The 22,620-nt window shown below is 48.6% G+C and overlaps 1 protein-coding gene across 4 annotated transcripts in view; it reads right to left on the minus strand.

Moving 5' to 3' along the window:
• GAS7 (growth arrest specific 7) overlaps window positions 1-22,620 on the minus strand; it is a 204,437-nt gene that overhangs the window by 72,635 nt on the left and 109,182 nt on the right. For all 4 annotated transcript variants that reach the window (XM_036835447.1, XM_036835446.1, XM_036835445.1 and 1 more), the window contains exon 2: window positions 11,062-11,182. In XM_036835447.1, coding sequence (XP_036691342.1) covers window positions 11,062-11,182 — 121 coding nt within the window. The remainder of the gene's footprint in view (window positions 1-11,061; window positions 11,183-22,620) is intronic.

Here is a 22,620-nt window from a genome sequence, read left to right on the forward strand (position 1 = left end):
CTAACCACAGCCGGCAAGAGGGCAGCGCGTCACTCAACAGGAAGGTCCAGGAGCCCCGCTGGGTACAAGGCCCAGCCCATGACCTTCCAAGGACAGCAAGACCCTTCAGGGGAGGCTCCCAGAGCCCCGTGCCCAGCCCAGCACCCCGCTGCCGGGGAGCGCACGCAATCAACACTCATCCCGCACGACTAACTTCTCATCCCATCCTCCTCCCACACATCTTGGAAGAGCACTGCCTACCCTGGAATCCATCTTGGACTGAAATTACAAAAAAGCTGTTCCTCAGCTCCGAGATCTTCCTCCAGTAGTGAAGATCTGATCGCCGGGACACCACGCCAGCTCTCTGTACGGAGGCACGTTCCCCAGCAGTGGTGGGTGATAGAGCACGGCGGTGTGGCGACTCCCCGTTGCACAGAATTTTAAAGCCGGAAGGGACCTTCAGAGGTCTATTCAGGCAGGAAAGAAAATGGACTGCAATCCACGAGGAAAGTCTCCTTTAACAACCTCATCTCCACCAGGAGGCGTTCTCGAAGCCATGTGCATTGTGTTCGCCCACACCACCCCTGCAAGGAGCCATCCAAGTGCATAATGAGAGACGGGCACAGAGAAGGCATTGAGCAAACACTTGTGGCTTGATAATCAATTCACGTGGTCCTGGCCCACTCACTTACCAGAATATAACCTACGGATAATTTCCATTTTTGCCAGGAGTTCCACTGACTCCATGGGACCTAACCCTTTAAACCGCACTGATGGTTATCTCTGTCCAGACTGCCCTTCCTTGTGGACCCCAGCTTCCTGCTGCGGCCACATGCTTCCACTGCCGCCCCCCCCCCCAGCACACACACAGGCTTTACAGAAGCCCCCAAACGGCAGTGCTTCCTGCACTAATAGGTCGGGTGCACATAAAAGCTCCAGGAATAAGGCAGAGTATGGGATGAGTCTGAAAGTTCTTCTTGAAGTGGACTGGTCAGTTCTTTCTCCCGATTCTTTCATCTCTTGCCTGGTCCCCTTTCATAATCTCTGATTTCCAAGTGCATTTATAAAATAGATTCCTGATTTTATGCCTAATGCCAATTCTTCCCTGCAATACTTGCTGTAAAGCCATGAGGCTATGTCCAAACACAGGTCAAAGCTCAAGGCCCCACAAGTACTGGACATGTAAGATGCCTGCATGAAGCAGAATCGAGTAGAAGAAAAATCAGGAGTGGTGGCAACCTGCTCAGATCCAGCCGGTGGTGTTCAGGCAGGAAGGCGGGTCGCATGTGGCCATACCTCACAATTTTTCAAAAGGAGACAAGTATCTGGGTGGTTATGAAAAACTTCCCAATTTTTCAATGTTGGCAACTCAGTCAACATCTTTAAGGATGGTGAACACAAAATAAAATTCTTTTGTGGACAGCCTCTGGCCTCAAGACAATCCACCGTGAGACATCTACTCTACCTGAATCTCTGCAGGACAGCTCACCTGGATCTAGAGGTCCTGACCCTGCCTTGCCCCACCGCCACCAGAGACACTACGACTGCCCTAGAAATGCAGTCATCACACACCAGAGTTCAAACCAAGCAAACGTCATTCCTTATGGATACACGGCTCACGATCACCTTGTACTTTTCTTGGCCTGTAACGAATACAGGTGGATCTAATGCCTGGTAAAGATCCTACCACTTTATATGGATGGATTAGCGTGATAGGGCTGGATTAGTCATTGGATACAATCCGATCCCACCACACTCACTAGGCCACTGGGCTCTGCAAAGTGATGACGAGGGTACAGTGACTCTACACTGGTACATTATGTCCTAAGCAAAGCAGAGGCAAGCTAGGACGTTCCAGGATCACGTTCTCCAGAGAAGAGAAATATGAAGGAAGAAGAATTTACAGCTTTCTTACATCTCCAAGGCCTGAACTATTTCACTAGACTCCAAGTTCCTTGAACGCAAGGATGGTGTTCATGCTGTCTAGATGTCAGAGTGCTACAGAGAATGGGAACACGAAAATAGTAGAAGCCCCAAATCCTTTGACTTAGTTGCAGCTAGAAACAAAGTTGAAACCAGAGTTCATACGTCTTTTTTTTTTTTTTAATGGCAAAAATACTGAGATTCAAAAAAAAATTTTTTTTGAGCTATTGACTCAAAAGCTTTGAAATGATAAGACCTGCCACTACATCCTGTTATGTAGACAAGAATAAAGGCTGGAGATATCTGCAAGTCTGCTACCCTGACAACACAAGAATATAAACATTAGCCAGGTGAAGGGCCTTTCTTGGTAGTTTTATTCTCATTCTATATCCTGTCACTGTAAAATTGAGTTATTTGTCTTCAAGTAGTTTTTCCACCAGATTCTACTTTAACTACAATGGTTTATGGTTATATAACCATAAACCATTTACTTAACCTTGGGACTATAATGCATGTTTACTTGTTCGAAGAAAACTGTATTTTCTCATTGAATTTCCAAAAGAGAAAACTGGATTTCAATGGACTCTTCAGCTTCAGAATATTTGATCCACTGACCATGCCATCATCAATCTGGTTGTCTCCTTAGAAGTCAAAAATAGGTGGTGACTATCAGAAAACAATTAAAAATATAAAGCAGAAATTTTTACTTGCTCCAAATAGTAGATTCCAATTCAGTAGGTCTGCGGCAGGACCTGTGTATCAATATTTTTAAACAAACTCCCTATGTGCTTCAATGCCCACCAAAGTTTGGGAATCAGGCAGAAGGAATGCCCAACTGAGGCATCTAAGGACTTGTTTTGGAAGGACACCAGGAAAGTCACCAACTCACCCACCCACCTCAATATGCCTGTTTTTATTGTGATATAACTCATACACCATGAAACTCACTCTCTAAAAGCATACATTACAGGGGCTTTTAGTATATTCACAGAGATGTGCAACCATCAACACTATCTAATTTTAGAACATTTTCATCACCTCAAAAGGACACCCCTTACCCGTGAGAAGTCACTCCTTCTCCCCAGTCCCTGGAACCACGAATCTACTATCTGGGTCTATGGATTTGCCTATTCTAAGCATTTCATATAAATGGAATCACAAAACATATGGCTTTGTGTGTGTGGCTTCTTTCACTTAGCACGATATTTTCAAGGTTCACCCATGCATGTTGCATGTACCCATTAGTACTTGCTTCCTTTTTACGGTTGAATAACTTCCCATTGCAGGGACAGACCACATTTTGTTTTGGATATTAATTTTTTTTTGGGGGGGGGCCCACACCGAGCAGCTTGTGGGATCTTAGTTCCCCGACCAGGGATTGAATGCAGGCCCTCGGCGGTAAGAGTGCGGAGTCCTAATCATTGGAGAGCCAGGGAATTCCCAGACCACATTTTGTTTATCCACTCATTCGCTGATGGACATTTGGGTTGTTTCTGGCCATTATGAATAATGCTGCTATGAACATTCATGTATGCATTTTTGTGTGGACATGTTTTCAGTTCTCTTGGGTAGATATCTAGGAGTGGAACTGCTGAGTCACATGCCATACATTCTATTTTATTTCAGATCTGAACCATTTGCTCCTAACTGGTGACTCCACCTAACATCCAATGAGGAAAGTTCTTACACTGTTGACCAATAAGTTGTCTTTTTCAAAGTAACACTAGCAAACAATAAAATTCTGTCTCCTTTGTGTTTTGATTTTTATGGGACTTCAACTTACTGGCAGCGTGAATGACTCTCTTACCCACTTGGCATCTGCCAAAATTCCAGGAGAATTTAAAACTGCTTAAAAACTGCTGAGAAATGAGAGCTGTGCTGTGTACTAAAGTGTTACCTTAATATTACAGATTAAAATGAATTCTCTGGAAGGGAAAAACACAACCCCACAGAAACAGGTGAATAGTAAGATTTAAGGTCTCACAGCTTCCCATTAAGAAAGAGTCCATTAAAGGAAAATAATACAGCTAAAAAAATAAAAAAACATGAACATGAACACACGCACACACGCACATGCGCACACACACACACCTAATTCAATCAACTGAATGTGCCAAATAAAAGCATCGTTTTAGTCTCACATTTGTTCAACACAGATGGACAGATGAAAATAGACTGATGTTTCTGGGTGCGGAAGTTTCTCAGGGCAACTTTTATTAACTGAGAATTATCAGGGCTGCTCTCTCTGGGGAGTTAGAAAAGTATCCAATTATTTGTAACAAAGAAGAGCTCAAGGAATGCTTTTAAAAAGTGTTCTACTGGAAAACTTATCCAGAAACTCACATTAGCTCCTGCTGTAATAAAGTTAAATGGGAATCTACTCATTTAAAGAAAAATTAAAACCAGAAATCAAGAAAAGTGCCTATTATTTGGTAAATGAATTCAAAAGCTCAAATCCTGGATTAATCCTCCACGTTTGGCTCACAAACATAATAAAACATTTATACATATGAATTCTTTGTCAAAAGAGCTTAAGAACAGTTCCCAGCTCTCCTGGGTTTCAGTTGATGCTCTCAGAAGATAGCTGTGTTTCCCTTAAAAATAAAAGTTATTTCGGATTGGTTTTGCTACTAATCCATGAACTCAGTTATCCTTATTGCAAGTTAAGTCACTCCCCCATGCCCATCCTCCTGTATATTGAGGCAAAAAGGAAAAGATTAGAAGACAGGGGATCCAAGCATAGCTTGGTCTTTGAATGGGCAGGTAACTTTGACTAAGTCCCTTTACCCCATGGAGGACTCCCTTCCTCGTGTGTAAAATGAATGGGTTCTATCTGTTAGGCTGGGGATCATCAAACTTTTTCTTTTAAAGGCCGGAGAGTAAATATTTTTGGTTTTGTGAGCTATATGGACCCTACTCAACTCTGCCATCTTTGGGCAATAGCAGCCTTAGGCAATAAGAAAATAAAAGAGGGGCTTCCCTGGTGGTGCAGTGGTTAAGAGTCCGCCTGCCAATGCAGGGGACATGGGTTCGAGCCCTGGTCCGGGAAGATCCCACATGCCGCGGAGCAACTAAGCCCATGCGCCACAACTACTGAGCCTGCGCTCTAGAGCCCACGAGCCACAACTACTGAGCCCGTGTGCCACAACTACTGAGCCTGCGCTCTGGAGCCCGCACGCCTAGAGCCCATGCTCCGCAGCAGGAGAAGCCACCGCAATGAGAAGCCCGTGCACCGCAACGAAGAGTAGCCCCCGCTCACCACAACGAGACCCGCACAGCAATAAAGACCCAACGCAGCCAAAAATAAATAAATAAAATAAATATACATTTAAAAAAAAGAAAATAAAAGAGCACGGCTGTGTTCCAATTAAACTTTATTTACAAAAATAGTCTGCAAACTGAATTTGGCCCAAGGGCTGTAGATTGCCAGCTGCTGTGTTCAATGATTTGTAAGGTTCCCCCTAGGATGACTGAGTAAAAGTCACTGGCCACGGAAACCCTGTAAATAATCAAGTCATCAAGGTCTGACAGTGGAGAGAGATGTACAGCCCAGCACACAGTGGGACAGGAGCCTCCAGGTTGGGACAGACATTGGGCTCTTCCTCACATTTCCATCGACTGCCTACTCCTATTTTGGTTGGTACCTCACCCATGCTCCACTGACCATCCGCCTTGGGATTGGCTGAAGCATCGCTCTGTGGGGGTGGAATAAGGCTTTCCAAGAGGCTGCTGGGGGTCAGATGATACACCCCAAAGTGGGGGGGAAATGGCTCTCCAAGCAGAGAAGCGTGGCCAATGGGAAACAGGAGATGAGAAGGAGGTGAGCAGATAAAACACCTCTGCTCTCCCGTGGACTACTCAAAGGCATGACTCCTCTCTGCAAACCTGGTTCCGGAGAAGTGAACACACTTGCTGGGCAACCTGCTCACTGTCAGCTCACTGTCAAGGCTGGCCAGCATCACGTGGCATCTTCCTGTGCCTCCCTTCCCCCTCTCACCCACCCTCACCATTCTGGGCTTATACCTCCTAAATACGGTGTTAACACTTAATCCTTGCCTCAGGCTCTGCTTTCTAGGGAAACAGGACTAAGGCACCCTCCTCAAATGATCCTCTTTCTTTAGAAGTGAAAGACAGATAAATGAAACTATTGGATTTAAAGTACACAAAGATTAATATATATGAGGTAAAATACTGACTCATACACTAAGCAAAACTAATCTTGGCCTTTGTTACTGGCTTGAAATATCCCTTCGAGGTCCAAATTGTAAAAATATATCTTAAATAATGTCTAAAAAGCCAGCATCTCTACAAAAAGAAGACCTGAATATCTCTGACCGTATCACTGTTAAGTGATTAAATGTGCGTATCTGGGCTTCCAATTATAAATAGAACAAAACAACTTTGTGCTATATTTCTTGAAATGCAATTATCTGTTATGCAAATAAGAGGTCCCGCTTAACACTAGCTTAGGTCCCTGAATAGGCTGGCTATTGATAATAGCTCAATATCCAGAAACTAAACACAACTCTCATTTTTGGAAATAGAGTCAACTTTGGGTGGAAAGGAGCACTTTTCAGGACAGTGCAGCACAAGCAATTTCCTGATACCAGAACCCTGGGGCCTGAGCTCAGTACCACCCTGCCTGACAAAATGCCCCGGAGAGCCATAAACCGTGAGGAGATAAGGGGAGATGGATGCGGAGGAGATGCTTCCCAAAGTCTCATGCTCTGATGGCCTTGCTGAGTTTCTACGAAAACAATAGTGTCATTGCATTAACTTACCCACCAAAACTTCCTGTTAGCCATCTGGCCCAACACCATTTATTAAATAATGTGTGCTTTCCCCAAAGACTTAAAATATCCCCTCCCCCACCATAAATCTGGCCTGTATTTCAGCCTGTCTTGACAATCTTTTCTCCTTTGCCATTCAGGACATTGCCTGCTCCTGGAAGCCTCACATCTCTGACGATTCTTTCCAAGCCCCCTCTGCCCCTCCCTTAAGCATGGTTCTGCAGGGCTCTCTTCCCCCTGGAGGCTTGCCCTGGGTGACCTCCTGCACGCTCCTGACTTCAGTTCTCTGCTGATGAAATGCAAGTTCCGGGCCGCTACCTGGGCTTGTGCAGGTCTGTCCCCACACAACGGGGCCAGGCCAAGGGACAAGTGGGGGTGTAACCCAGCCTGCTCTCTGCCCACCACGCCGTGCACCCACACAGCTCCCCAGAGTCTCATCTTTAGCCCAGATGACGACCCCTGAGTCACAGACCCATCCATCCAACATACACTACCCATCTCTCCCTGAATGTTCCCCAAGGATCGGTACGCTCAACGTGGAATCATCTTCTTTCTTCCAAAGCCATTCCTCCCAAGTCCCCTGTTCTCACTGAACAGCTCTGGCACACAAGGCAGAAAAGGAATCTGTGCGTTCTTCTTTCCTGGACCTGCCACATCCCGTCTGACAGATCGTACCTCCTCCTCTCTGGCCACAACTACAGACACGGAGCTGACCTCATTACTTCTCTTCTCATCGAGCCTGTCAGGTTCCTGCTCACCATCCTATAACCCATCACGCTGCTGCACGAGCAATCTCGCCACGATATTCTGAGGATGTCGAGCCAGCGCTCTGAACCCTTCCATCGCTTTCCATGCCCACAGGGCAAAGCCCCAACTCCTCACAGTGACCCATGGGGGTCTTTAGTGGATCAGACCCCCAAGTCCCCCCCTCTCCGTTCCTCACCCACGCCAGCCACATCTGCCTTCCCCCTGCTGCCTCCCCTCTGCTCGTGCTGCCGCTGCAGCTGAGAACGCCCAAGGCAAGGACCCTGCATCCCCGCCCTCAAAGACTTGTCTGATACCCAGATAAAGCTGGCGACCCCCTTCCTTGAGCCTGCAGGTTTCCACGTTAACACCCGAAACACTCATTGGTTTCCGTGTTTCTGACTCCATCACACCTGCAGTCTTTGAAGGCGGAGATGGCCTCTGGTTTGACTTTGTATCCCACAGCAAAGCACAGCAGCCCTGTAACAATCCCCATGCAGAAAATCCTAAACGGACTTGAAAATAAGCAGATTAGCCAGAGCAAGGTAATACAAATGTAAATTGGGCTTTAAACTCCTTACATTTGTACATGGTGTAAAAAACGGGGACAGCACGTCTACGGTACCCCAGCGCCCTCTGCAAAAGACGCGATTAGGGATTAAGGGAGACCAGGAGAGCTTGGAAGAAAGGTAGACAGACAGAAAAAAGAAGAAAGAAACGGCCCATGGCGCCTGCGAGAAGGGGGTCTGCTTCCTGGGCAGTGGTGCGCGATTCTGGCCAGAGTCCCAGGGCAGCAGAGATCCAAGAGGTGGGGCGGAAAGGTGGGTGCAGCTGGCCCGGCTGTGAGGAGACACATGCTTCCAGGAGTCAGGGGTCAGATAAACGTGGGTGTGAGAAGAGCGAGAGGCTGCTCTGATAAGCACCTTCCTGCAGAAAGGCAGTCAGATTAAAAAATTTACAAAGCAGCCCAGCAGCCAAACAAAATGGGGCGAAGATTCCAGAGGAGAATCAGAAAGATATCTGGTCTTCCTAGTGCCTTAAAACTAAAAAGCAAAATATTTAACGTGATGTTCAGGGTCTGCATGATCCCGCCAAACATGACTAACATTGTTGTCATGCTTCCCATCTCAGCTGAAGGGAACTTCCTCCTCCAGGAAGCCTCCCCTGACCTCCCAGGGTCTCTCTGGGACATGCTCTCAAAACACTGTGGACTCCTCCTTCACAGCCCTGCTCTCGACTGCAATCAAATATGGACTCATTTAAAATCTGCTTCTGGGAATTCCCTGGTGATCCAGTGGTTTGGACTTGGCGCTTTCACTGCCAGGGCCCGGGTTTGATCCCTGGTCAGGGAACTAAGATCCTGCAAGCTGGATCAAAAGTTAAAAATATGGCCAAAATAATAAAAGTACAGCCAAAAATAAAAATAAAAAATAAAATAAAATAAAATCTGCTTCCATTAGTAGAAGCTATAAGCACTTTGAGGGCTGAGGCTGCTTCTTTTTTATTATTATATCCTCAGCATCCCACACTCTGCCTGGAACATAAGTGAGGCCCAATACATGTCTGTTGAATGAACAAACAATTCAATCAACCAGATGAAGAATGAATTAAACAATGAATGAATAAAACTGGCATGTGTCTAGTGCACTATAGGATATTTATCAGTATCCCTGGCCTCTGCTCACTAGATGCCAGTATATTCCCCAGTTGGAACAATCAAAATTCTTTTCAGACTTGCCCCCTGGTGAGCAAAATTGTCCCTATTGAGAACCACTGTTATACTGGATTGTTGAGTAGGCTAAGTAAAATTATTTATGGGTAATTTAGTGCATTTTGACATATAATATGTATACAATAAATGTAATTGTTTGATTACTGATTAAAAAAAAAAAAGCTGGCATGTGTCTAGAATGCAAGACCAAGGAGCCAGGAATACAGCAACCAATATGGTCCATGGGCCAACACATGTATGTCATCATACAGTTTGGGAACTCCTTAACTAAGATCAACTTTTACATTTTTAAATGGTTGAAAAAAGAAGCCTATTCCTTGACATGCAAGTTATTGGAAATTCACCCTGCCTGGTAACATAAAATGAGATTTAACTATCCCCTTACTAAAGAGAGGGCTAGTTAAATGAATGAGAGCATATACTAGCAACGGACTGTTTGTTACACGGCTATTTTTTAAAAATCAGTTAGATTTTAGAAAGCTACTTTTACCCTTCTGCCCCTTTGCAACAGAGTGGCTAATTCAGGACAAGAATGGAGCCGAATTCTTGATGATCTCAGGATCATTTGGTCGATTTCCGCATTTTACAGATGGGGCACTGCCCATACACACAGTCACCTCCGAAACTTCGAAGTCTGATAACAGTACAAAGCTGCTCACGTGCTTCTTGTGAGTAAGCTTCTGATTAGAATGGTCAGAAATAGTTCCACTTCCCTTTTCCTAGAAACCCCTGGTTACCTCTTCAACTAGAACACCCCCCCTTGAGCGGAAGGCCAGGTTGCCACGGAATATAAACAAACCAGACGCCCCAAGTGGCAGCTGTCAGCTGCCTTCTCTGTTGCTTCCTCTAAACAGCAGCTGGCTCTCCTGTCACCAGTTCCCCACCCCGCCCCCGCCAAGTGCAGGTTCATAAACATAAACCATATCAATGGTCCTGTCGGGTGGGAAGAGGTAGCCGTAAGTCAGGTAGGCACAGATGAGGGAAGTGAGGTGCCGAAATCCTACCCGAATCCATGTTCTGCCTTGGCACACACACACATCTGTGATTCCCACCAAATCTAACTTTCTGTGTTTCCATCCTCTCCGTTCTCTGGTGGCAATTTCCCTGGAGTCAAGAGACAGAGCTGATGGCTGGCTTTGCTCTGCTCAGCCCAAGACCACAGCCTGTACACTGCTCTGTCCACCTTGTTATAGATTCCGCCACTCCTCCTTCTACGACCCTTCTCCAGCCTTCCTGCAGGTCATTCTACAGCCTACGTGCTAGGATCCTGGAGTTGTTGTGAAGGCTCAGGGTGCCTACAATAAACGGAGGCAAAGAGACGTGGTCCGGCCCCACTCAGAAATGCACAGGGAACCTCTAATCACCGGTTCGAGTAAATAATCCATAACTAGCCCCAGAATTTCCCAGAAAACATCCTAAGAAACTCCAGCCAGTGAGATACTTCAGAGAAGAGAGCGATGTTGTGATGAAATTAGGGAAACCCCACTCTCATAACCCTTGTTTGGGTATCAATCAGCGCGTTCCAAGTTCCAAGCAATCGTGCAGTAGCGTAACCTGTTTGATTTGATTTAAACCAGCTGTGGACCGCAGACCCTCTGGCGATCTCAGTTTGGAAAACACAGCCCCAGACCATGAGGCTGGGTTCCACAAAGATGTCGGGTGGTTGTGAGGTTCCAAGGATGACCCCAACTTTGAAGGGCAGCTTTCCCCACCCAGGCTCAGCCCCCGGCCACCCAGCCCTGTGAAGAAGGCAAGATTCCCCTGCAGACTCTGAGGTAGATTTCGGGAGGAAAAGTCTGAAGCCCAGGAGGTGAAGGAGGGAGGAGAGAACCACCCCTCCAGACGGACAGGACCCCGGGGCTGGCGCAGGGCGCTGCCCAGGGCGGGACTCACCATTGGTGGCCGTGTTGACATAGTAGCGCCGGCCCTGAGGGGATAAGTAGCTCTGCCAGCCTGGTGGAAGGACAACGGTCTGGCTTTCCTCTCCCGGTGGAGGGGGCACCATTCCAGGCTTCTGTGGAGGAAGACAGAGAAGGTCACACACATGTGGCATTTTTGCAACTGTCTTTCAACCAGGAAGTCAGAGGCAGATGAAGTCTCCCTGGAATGGCTCGACACTGGCGGGGGCGTGTGGCCCACGGGCCTCCCTGGGGGAGGTTATGGGCTGCAGGTGTGATGTCGGGGGTTGCCTGAGCATGAGGTGTGAGGAGTCCTTGATTTTCAGAACCACCGCAGAAGGGACAGCACTCCCCAGGGGACGGGGGAGATGCCCATCAGTTAACACAAGAGCTGGGTTTTCTCCTCCTGGGCCCCCAGAAAGCCACTCACAGCGGTGCTGCACCTGCCTGGAGGAGGCGGGTCACTCCCCAGCTCCCACTGTGGAATCTGAAAATCCCCAGGACCACCAAATACAGCAGCAGACAAGGCCCAGGGCCTGCTGTGGGAACCGGCCAGGAGTAATTAATGCAAGTCTCAGCAGAGCGAGATGTTAAACCTTCCATAATAAAGCCAGGAATCAATGACGATCTAGGTGGGGTTTTTCTAGTCAAGTGTCCAAATCACTCTGGCAAAGAGAGCTGGGAATCTGAGTCAAAACAGACTTCCTTTCCATTGTACGCGCTGATGGACGGTTTAATTCTTTAAACTATGCACGGTAGTACTTTGAAAAAAAAAATCAGAGAAAAAGCATAGAACAGAAAAACAAGATGCAGACACAAAGGCTAAAACAGAGGCGATCTGTGGTGGTGGGATTCTGGGGAATTTTTATTCTTTTCTTTTTGCTTCTCTCTCGCATCTAAATTTTCTTCAGTAAACACAAAAGCAAAAGCTGTTAGCTAAAGAACATTGAAAAATAAGGAAAGAAGGTCCAAGTTAGCCCGTCATACAATTGCGGTTCCTTGTGAAGAAAGTAAATTGACTAAAATCAGAATTCCAGCCACACGAGGAGAGGTGCTGTGAATTTCTCAACAAAGCTGGACCCTGTTCAGAAATATTAAAACGCGTCAGCTTCTAAGTGCCCTCGGCATCCCGCAGCCATGCCCACGGAGGCAGGTGCTCATCGCTGGTGACCACCGCTTAGGAAGATAAGAGATCGAAAGTGAGCAGTAGAGACACGCAGCTCCCAGACTGCTCTCAGCTTTTCTGAAGCTGCAAAGCCACGTGCTTCTGCTTCCTGGGGTGCCCTGCGCACCCTCAGCGGGATGGGATCAATCCTAGCTGCTCCCGGGACTTCCGAGTAAACACAGCCACCCCGTGGCCCTCTGAGTAACGGCGGTGTACGTTTCATTATGAATTTTCACAGTTTAACTAAAAGCTTTCCCCCACGCCCCGATCGCTTCTGTCTCCCACACCTGTTAACTTACGGCTCCTCTCTGATTCCGTGCGCTGGCTTCTAAAAGAACTACCAGGGGCCACAGAGCAGTCAGGAGGCCGCCTCACCAGCAGAGCATGTCCACTGAGCCCAAGCACACCCCTGTGCACGTTTCCCTAGGCGTCCAGACACTGCTCCGGCCTCTTCCAGATTGGAAGGTGGTCGCAACACGTGCAAGCCCTGTGATGAGTACAGTGTCTGTGTGGATAACATATCCCACAGGCAGGAGACAGACATTCTGGCTGAGTGGAGTTGCGAGTAAAATACGAGTAGGGAGCTCAGGAGGTTGGCTGACGAGAGGAACATTCTATCAACAGAAGCAGGTTGCTTCTGCTTGAGTTCAGGTAACTTAGAGCATCCAAGAAGGGAAGGCCAGGTTACAGCTTGTCTAAATAACCTGGTAAGATATGAGAAATTGTTAAGAGGTATTAAACAAGGCTCAGAGACGGACGTGGCCAGAAAGAGGTTGCAGAGGAGAGAGGGACCCAGAAGCACAGTGAAAACCAGCCCTCTGGCCTCAGGCTCACTCGATCTTGACACGGCCCCTTAGCTGCCACGTGACCTGGGGAAATGACTCAACCATCTGTGTCTACTGCCACATCTGTGAAACATCAGCCCAGCTGTGGAAGATACCATGGAGATTAATAACAAACTGGCCACCTAGCACAGTGCCTGTCACCAGTTGTGTCCAATGGGCGTTCGCAGCGGAACGGGGGTCCGTTCAACGCTGAGCAAGACCGAGCTTCACACAGCCTCTGCCTCCTATAATGTGAAGTTCAGGGGCACACACCTGGCCTCCGCCCCACCCTCCCCATCACTGTGGCTGAAACGTCACCATTAACAGTCCCTTCTCTGAGGTTTCTGTTTCCAGGACTCCTCGACTTAGAAGGCAAACACAGACCTGTAGGGGAGGCCACTGGGTCAAGATGCTGACTCACATACTCTGGTGAAAAGACCTCTCCTTAGCTGGGCTGGTGGAGAGAGTGGACCGAACCTTCCGTCCCTCTGCGTCCCCCTTGTGAAATAGCATCAGTGACATCTGTCCTGTCTCCACAGCTGCATGGTGCTTTTCTCTTTAGAATGACTGGTTAATCTGCCTAACTCTGTAGGGTCAGAAGAAGCCCGGGTTTCCATCTGAGGACACTGATGACCAGGTAGGGGCCATGAGGGCTCTGAGGTCTCCCCCGTCCAGGAAATGCAGGACCCTTTGGAAGGTACCTGGGGGAGGCATCCCTGACGCTGAGCCCAGAAGGGCCAAGAGGTGCTGAAAGAGGGGAGGGGGGCACCCGGGCCAACTCAGCCAATTTCCTAATTTGGCCAACGCGGCAAAGAGGTCTCCATATCCCCTCCAGCATGGCCACGGGGCCCCACCCTCCTCACCATCTGACTGTGTTCTGCCTCCGCCCTGCCCCCCAGGCAGGCACAGCGCCCTTGTTTTCTCCCCTCTTCCAGAAAGAAGTTCCTCCTGTTGGCTGGCCTGTAGTAAGTCAGGAGTCAAAGACATGTGGACAGGGACTTCCCTGGTGGTCCAGTGGTTAAGACTCCGCGCTCCCAATGCAGGGGGCCCGGGTTCGATCCCTGGTCAGGGAACTAGATCCCACATGCATGACACAACTAAGAGCCCACATGAGGCAATGAAGATCCCACGTGCCACATCTAAGACCCAGAGCAGCCAAATAAATAAATAAATATTTTTTAAAAAAAAAGACGTGCAGACAGCTGGGTACATCCCCAAGAGAACTGAAAACAACACTCAAACACAGAATTGTACGCACATGTTCACAGCAGCATTATCTACAATTACCAACAGGTAGAAACAGCCCAAGTGTCCGTCAACTGATGAACGGACCAACAAAATGTGGTGTGTCCATAAAAAGGAATATTCAGCCATCCAAGGGAATGAAGTACTGATACACACTACAACACGGATGAACCTTGAAATCATGCTACGTGAAATAAGCTGGACACAAAACCCCACATATTGTTCAATCTCACTGATGCGAAATATCCAGAACAGAAAAATCCATAGAGACGGAAAGCAGATTCGTGGTTGCCAGGGGCTGGAGGGAGGGGGAAATGGGGGCAGGCATTCCTTTTTGGGGTGATGAGAATGTTCTGGAACTAGACAGTGGTGATGGTTGCACAAAACTGTGAAGGTATAAACGTCACTGACCGTACATTTTATGTTAGGTGTATTTTAACACACACACACACACAGTTGGCCTTCCCACCCGCAGGCCCTCATCTAAGAGGCCCAAACCACCACCATGACCTCATTCCTCGTGGTCGTGGAGGGGCAGGCCTCCTGGGAGAGCTGCCCCACAGCCATCAAAAGGATTCAGCGTGAGTAACTACCCAGTAATTAAGGCCTCTGCCAAACCTATTCTTCTAATTAGTTTCCTTCCAACTTAAATCCTTCCCTTGCCTTCCCTAGTTCTGTGGCTTCTCCCCTTCCATTTCAGCAGCTCCTTCCCATGGGAATAGGAACTAGAAGCAGGGGTGAGAGGTGAGGCTGGGGGCCCCACCTACAATGAACACGATCCGAAGGAGTGTCAATCGGGGAAGATGAAGCCAGTTTCTTCCAACTAAGAAATTCTTAACCTCATGCACAGGACTGCTTTGTGGGAATCAGAAAACGCTGCCTCTTCTCCAGATGGGCCAGACCCCTGAGTGCAAGGCTGGGTTTCAGCTGCCCCTGACTCCCCCCCCCAATCTGGGCCCCCTTGTTGAGTAAACAACCTGCTCAACTGTATATGACAGCCCATCCTCTGAGAATCGAAAGAAAACTATGGCTCTTCTGCCCCCCAAAATGGAGGCATGTGTGCACCTACTCACTCCCCTTATTTCCTGTGGAACATCGAGAGTCTCTAGACCACTTCAGAACCCTAGTCTAGAAGGTCCTCAAGAAACATCTGAGCTCAGATCCCATTTGCGCTCATTGATAATGACTTTCACCAAATGTTTACAGTGCACCAAGGACTGGGCCAGGTGCTTCACACACTCATCTCTAATCATTGCCACAAGCCTGCCACAGAGATGCCACTTTTTCCCATTTTAAAAGGAGGAATCTGAGACTCAGGGAGTTTAATATCTCAGCCAACACTGCACAGCTAATTAACTGGTGAAACCAAACTTTAAAATATTAGCTTTGTTTCGATCCAGTTACCCAAATCCTAGTTACCCTCAGCCCATCTCTCCCCAGCTGTCTGTGATCAGCTCTGTATCTTCACCTGGACCACCTGACATCCCAGCTCCCGCGCAAGGAGGATGGCAACCCAGGCCTGATTCTCCTGCCTGTCTCACGGTCTCCAAACGAGCATATGCCTTCCCAGGAGACGTGCAGAAATATCACCGCCCACATCCAAGCAGTCACGTTCCCCGCCTGTGGGCTGACTTCCTTGTCTCCTTACTTAGAACAACACAACCAGAGAAATTTTCCTCTTAATGATGGCTACTGATCCCCTCCTCGGAGGGGGAAAAAAAGAGCAGACAAACAAAGGGAAGTCACCTAGAGATTAAAAACAAATCCCCCTACATTGGTGTTTCTCAAAGTGTGGTCCCTGGGACACCCCGTCCATCACCAGGGATGTAGGTTAAAGTGCAGATTCTGGGGCTCTGACTCCAAATCAACCTTGAGCCTAGAAAGCTGCTTTTTAACATGTACCCTTAAATCTCATGCTCAATGAACTCAAAAGAGATGGTTTGCAGCTTTCTTTTGAAGGAGTGATGGAGAGAAAACATCACTTCTGAGATCAAAACTGGGAACAGAAAATTAATAATTTATAAAAAGACAGTGTTTGGCTGCCTGGCTACTTATAAAGAAAAGACTCCTGTCCCCTGGCCCAGACCCTTCAGATAGACTATTCTAAGAGATCTGATCTTGCCTCTGCAGCCTCCAGGCAGTACGAACCCCACCCTCAGACCCCCCCAGTTTCTTCAAGTTCAACCCAGGACTCCTTGCCTCTTAGGAGACTTCCGGAAGCACCTGGTTCTTACCTTCCGCAGGTGTGAGCAAACGGTCCTCGCCGGTGGTAATGGGGGGCCGTCAGACACTTGATTTTGCAGCCGGATCGGACGGTTTTAAGGTCCCCCCATTCCGCGTCTTCTCACACCCCAAACCCAGAAGCAATAGGAGCGCTAAAGAAAGGCATTTCCACGGCCCTCACAGCCCCCCTCCCCCACACCCAGATCTATATATAACAGCCGCTGAAGTTGTCAGCCTAAGGAGCCACTTTCTGGCAGACCCGTTGCCATGGCAATGACTGCTAATGAGCCCGGTACCGTGACTGGCAGCGCCTGAAGGCATCTCCATATAGAACTCGCCAGCAAGTTCTCCCTTCCCAACGACAAAGCCAGCTGGGACACCCGGGAGCAGCCAGGACGTGGCCAGGTGTGCCTGGGAGCCATCAGCCCCTGGGGAACCAGTTTGTTACAGGTGCGCCCTGAGCAGTCCCCGACCCGGAGGCCAGAAGCGGCTTCCACTGTCACTCAATATGGGTCAACCAATTAGGGACAGGGTTGCAAGGGAGCCACCAAGAAGCCCAAGACCCTGGGCTTCCCTGGTGATGCAGTGGTTAAGAATCCGCCTGCCAATGCAGGGGACACGGGTTCGAGCCCTGGTCCGGGAAGATCCCACATGCCACAGAGCAACTAAGCCCCGTGCGCCACAACTACTGAGCCTGCGCTCTAGAGCCCACGAGCCACAACTACTGAAGCCCGCGTGCCACAACTACTGAGACCACCTGCCACAACTACTGAAGCCCACACGCCTAGAGCCCGTGCTCCACAACAAGAGAAGCCACCACAATGAGAAGCCCGTGCACCGCAACAAAGAGTAGCCCCAGCTCGCCTCAACTAGAGATAAGCCCTCGCTCAGCAATGAAGACTCAACGCAGCCAAAAATAAATAAATAAACTTAAAACAAACAAACAAAAAACCAAAAAAAAGAAGCCCAAGACCCAGCGGGGCTGGAGACTGGAGAGTCACGTCCACCCCACGCCTTTCTGCTGACACCTGTTTAGGGTGGAGAGATTCCCAGACAGAGCTGGGAAGAGCTACCCAAGGAAAGATCATCTCTGGCTACAGGGTAAGAGACAAGGCATGAAGCAGGGCCCCACTTCCCACACCGGTGCCGCCAGCCACAGGGTCTGTGTCCACAAGAATACTGGGCGCGTCTCCTCTGTCTCACAGGTGGAAAGTATTGTTCTCTCTGGCTCTGGCAGCCTTTCTATCCAAGGAGAGCGACTCAGAGAAAATAGCTGGGGAGGAAGGAGGGGGCCCGTGACAACAGCACAGTGCATTCTGGGAAGTGTAGTCCTCCCAAGTAGTTTCATAGGCTGGTGGGAAGAGGATGGACATTGACAGCATCTTCATGTTCTTCTAGGGGTGAGAGATTTGGAGATCCGGCCAGAGGGCAGAGGAAGAGGAGGAGGAGGAGGAGGGGCCGCACAACAGAGAAACAGAGTGTAAGATTCAGGAAGGCAAGGCCATGTCCACCTTGTTCTTAGCTTTAGTCTCAGCTCAGTACCCAGAATATTGGATGGATGGATGCATGGATGGAAACTGGGAATTGTAATAGAAACTGGGCTTCAAACAGATTTGAGAGGCTATTTCCCCCGAACAAGTAAACAGAGAATGGCTGTCCAAGCAATGCATGTGCCCCACCTGTGAACAAATCCCAGCTCTTCATGGACTGACTGAACGGACTGTTCAACTCTGAGTACAGGGAGGTGGGGGACACAAGATAATACAGTGTTTCTTTAAGGGCAGAAATTAAATTGAGGAAGAGCATCCAGAAGCTTCAGGAGCAGCACAAACTTCTACTCACGAGCTCATCTGGTCTCCAGAAGAAAAATTCCAGGAAGCCATTTAGCAACCTCAAAAGAGGGCAGGAAGATACAGCCTCTATTATACAAACGCCGAAGTCATAAGGAGAGAACAAACTAACGGAAAAAAGGCAAGTTGGTTTTAAAAAATGGTATAAAAAAAAAGGACAGGATGTGCTCAAAACTGTAGGGAAATGTAAAAGGTAGTGATAAAAGGAATATCCACATTGGTTGCAATAGAACATAAAATCAGTATTGTAAAAAGAAAAAAAAAGTCAGTTCTGTACAAAACAAACTGAAGAATTTTTTTTCCCAGAATGCAAAGGAAATGGGAAAACATGAAAACGGAATCGACAGAAGAGCAGGCCAAGATGCTAGGTGTTCCTGAAGAAGAAACTAGAACAAAAGCCGTAGCAGAAAAGAAACTATAAACAAAGGTTGATTGGCGGGGCGGGGGAAGAAAACTTCCCTCAGCTCCAAGAGACACACAGGAAGGTCCGCACTGCTCCAGGCAAAATGGGTTTTAAAAGCCCAACAACAAGCTGACACCCTCTAACAATACATTTACACAGCAAAGAAAGGATAAAGTCCTACAACGCTTTAAGTGGGAGGAGGGTGTCTCCGATAAAGGAGCATAAATAAAGCTGCTCTCAGCTCCTCTGTGACCACATTTCCAAAGACACCCCTGGACTGCTATGTAGAAAATGCCGAGCCCATTCTATGTGGCCACGCTGTCTTTCATGAGTGAAATCGATCGATATACATTGCTCTACAGACAAGGGTTCAGGATATTTACCAATCAAGTGCTTAAAAGACGTACTCCAACTGCCTGAAAGATTAAAACAATTACAGGTGAAGAATGAAGGCCTCGAGGTAAAAAGGACCAGGGCTGAACACTGAAAGCAGCTTTTAAAAAAATGTGTAAATAATCATAGTAAACCTAGTTACAGAACATGTGTAAGGGTCACTATTCTCAATACATAGTGTAAAAAAAAAAAGAAATAAAAACCCGGATCACAAATTCCAGAAAATACTAGAAAAGATCAGGAGGTAGGAGAAGAAAAGTGTGGACGCCAAGAGAAAGGAAGCAGAATCCCACTCTCCCTTCCCATCCTGATAAAGTCCCCTTCTTCCTCTCCTCCCTCCTGCCAAGACTTTCAGGTACTTACGCAATTCGCTACCATCCTCTGGCATCTGGCATTTGTCCTCCTCTATTTCCTAGAGAAGGACGGGTTTCCAGCCAGAGGGACCACGGCAGAAGGGAAGGGTCCTTGCAGACCACAAACTTTCTTCCACAGGGAGCCCTGAGCCCTGAAACCCATGAAGGCAGACAGGGTGGGCCCAAAGCCCTTTGCTGGATGAGGGAACGCTCAGGAACCCAGGGCTTCTAGAAGATCTCATTTGTTCCTCCTGTTTGCCTTTGGAAGCCCTCAAAGCCAAAGCTGGGCTCAGCACTCAGAGAAGACTGTCACTATCGCCCAGCCTGAGTCTGAGCTTTTCTGCTTCCCTTGATCCACTCTGGTTGGACCCCGTGTGAAAGGGGGTCCAAACCATAAGGCTCACCTCTAGCTTTTACCCGTCAGGAGCCATAGAGCCACAGGATGTCTTTCTCCCTTTCACTTCTCTACGTGCAGAATTTCTCAGTAAATGTGACCGACTCGTCAGGGGTTCTGCCAGAACTCTCCATGCGTACACTCACACCCCTCTTACTAGAAATCACCTGGTTGGCAGGGCTGCTTCTTTGAGTTCATTTTATTTTATTTTATTGTACCACATTTACTCTTTTTTTTAAATTTATTTTTTACTGAAGTATAGTTGATTTACAATGTTGTGTCTTTGAGTCCATTTTAAAGGAAATTTCCAAACCAGGCTCTAAGCACTTAAATGCAAGAGCTCCCAGGACTCTTCTAAACCTGATACCCAAGTGTCCTCAGGCCTCATTGCTCAGAGTAGATGGATGGATGGATGGATGGGGTAACTTTCACAGCAAAGATCCACATCCCTCTGGCTTGACTCCCCGGCTTGATCATGCCAGACCTGTACCCACCCCATCCCCAAGAAGCTCCCAGGATGATATCTACCAGTGGCCAGAGGGGGACGCACCCGGACTCGCCAGCCCCGTTCCCCATGAGCGTCTGCCTTGCTTTTCCTTGCCTGCATCAGTGACCTTTCGCAATCCCCCCACTGGCTCCAGCACTGTCCTCCATCCATGACGCTGCTGGAGGAAGCCTCACACCCTGGCTGCCACTGGTACCCACTCCGAGCGGTTCCGAGCGGTCGACATCAGCGCCGTGGGGGTTTTCTCCCGGCACCCACAAAGCTGTCAGCCCTGGGCCTGGAGGCTGAACCGCTTTGAGCGCTGCAGGTGTGTCTGGCTCCTGAAAACTCAGCGAGAGTCCTGGCCACTCTGAATATCCATCAGCAAGCCCCCCAGGGCCTCCCTGGGGGCCAATCAACTCACTGGGCATGTTTCTTAGGACTGAATAGGCAGAGGACACAGAACAATAAACTCTGTATTTTCTGACCCTGAAAAGGAAGGGAGTGATCTGGTGAACCAGGAATTTTGATTAACACAATTACAATGTAGCCCATGCAGGGATACAGGAAGTCAACCCTGGCAGGAAAACTTGCTCAACTGGAAACCACGGGGTCTCCAGCGGGGCAAGGATGGATGAAAAGCTTTGCAAGTGATACTGCAAATTACAAGAAAGCGTTGGATGAATGAACCCTCCTGGTTCAGAGGCCACTTCATGGCCTTGAAGTGTCTGGGGGTCAAGCAGTAGAGGGTAGAAAGTGGCTTCTACGTGGGCCCGGCACGCATTCCTGCACGGGCCCCACTCCACCAACCCTGGAGGAAAGAGATTTGATTATTGTTTCACCTGTCGTACAGATATAAGACAGAAGGGCCAATTAAGAGGGTTTAAGAGGAGACAATGCGAGGAACGAGGAACTCTGGATAGCTGGTACTTTTCCTGGCGACACCACCCAGCATGACAGGGACCCGAGAGATGCCCTGTCTTCAGCACCTCCTGGGAGAATCTCCACATTGACCGAACAGCATAAACATGCCACTGAATATCACAGTCACTCTTGCTGTTTACGAGGTTTGGAGCAGGTACCCAGAGGCCTCATGGCCGTGCTGAGGGCCACACGGGGAAAGGGGTTCCCGTGGATGTTCCTGAAATACAGAGAACAGCTCCGGGAGTAAGATGGGAAGCCACAGCTGCTTCCCCACCTTGGAGTCTGGAGGGGCTTGGGGAACCCCAGAGAAAGCCCCTAACTTTTGTCCTGTTTCTCAGGTGTGTCTGATCCTGATGCTTCGGAGCTATAAAGGAAAAGGCAGTGAGCTCCCGGCAGCCCGTTCCAACTTCTGGCTCCTGAGCAGGAAAAACCCAAGTGATTCTGCTCACTTGTGATTAACAAAGACATTTTTATTCAGACTCAGCTTCCTGATGGGCTGTTGAGAATGTTGGCTCCCTTCCTCCTACCCCTCCCCTAGCAGATAAAAATAGCAGGGGCTGTTCTGACATCCTACCTCCACGTCGGGGAGCGTCGGCAGAAAGCACAGGGGTCTAGGCTTAAAGAGACTGTGTTCCCAGGCAACGAGCTGTGATTTACACAGTCCTCTTTGCCTCTCTGGATGTCTGTCTCCTCGTCTGTAAAACCAAGGGCTGCCAGCCCTCAAACACTGGGGTTCGGACTTCCCTGGTGGCGCTGTGGTTAAGAATCCGCCTGCCAATGCAGGGGACACGGGTTCGAGCCCTGGTCCAGGAAGATCCCACATGCCGCGGAGCAACTAAGCCCGTGCGCCACAATTACTGGGCCTGCGCTCTAGAGCCCACGAGCCACAACTACTGAGCCTGCGTGCCACAACTACTGAAGTCCATGCACCTAGAGCCTGTGCTCCGCAACAAGAGAAGCCACTGCAAGGAGAAGCCCGTGCACCGCAACGATGAGTAGCCCCTGCTCGCCGCAACTAGAGAAAGCCCGCGCACAACAACAAAGACCCAACGCAGCCAAAAATAAATAAATAAATTTATATGAAAAAGACCACTGGGGTTCCACAACCTGAGGCACGTCTTTCATAACAGAACCCAAAACTTCCACAAGGGAAAATTCAAGGCATTTAAATGACCAGTGCAAACTTGCAAAAGCAGCTGCTACATAAAGAGGTGGCAGAGACCTCCTGACGAGGAACATAAACGGTCATGAAACATTACCCTTTTTTTTCTGCATGATTCCCCCAGACTCTTTTGG

Source organism: Balaenoptera musculus, chromosome 20 (genome assembly GCF_009873245.2).
Source record: "Balaenoptera musculus isolate JJ_BM4_2016_0621 chromosome 20, mBalMus1.pri.v3, whole genome shotgun sequence".
Lineage (NCBI taxonomy): Eukaryota > Metazoa > Chordata > Mammalia > Artiodactyla > Balaenopteridae > Balaenoptera > Balaenoptera musculus.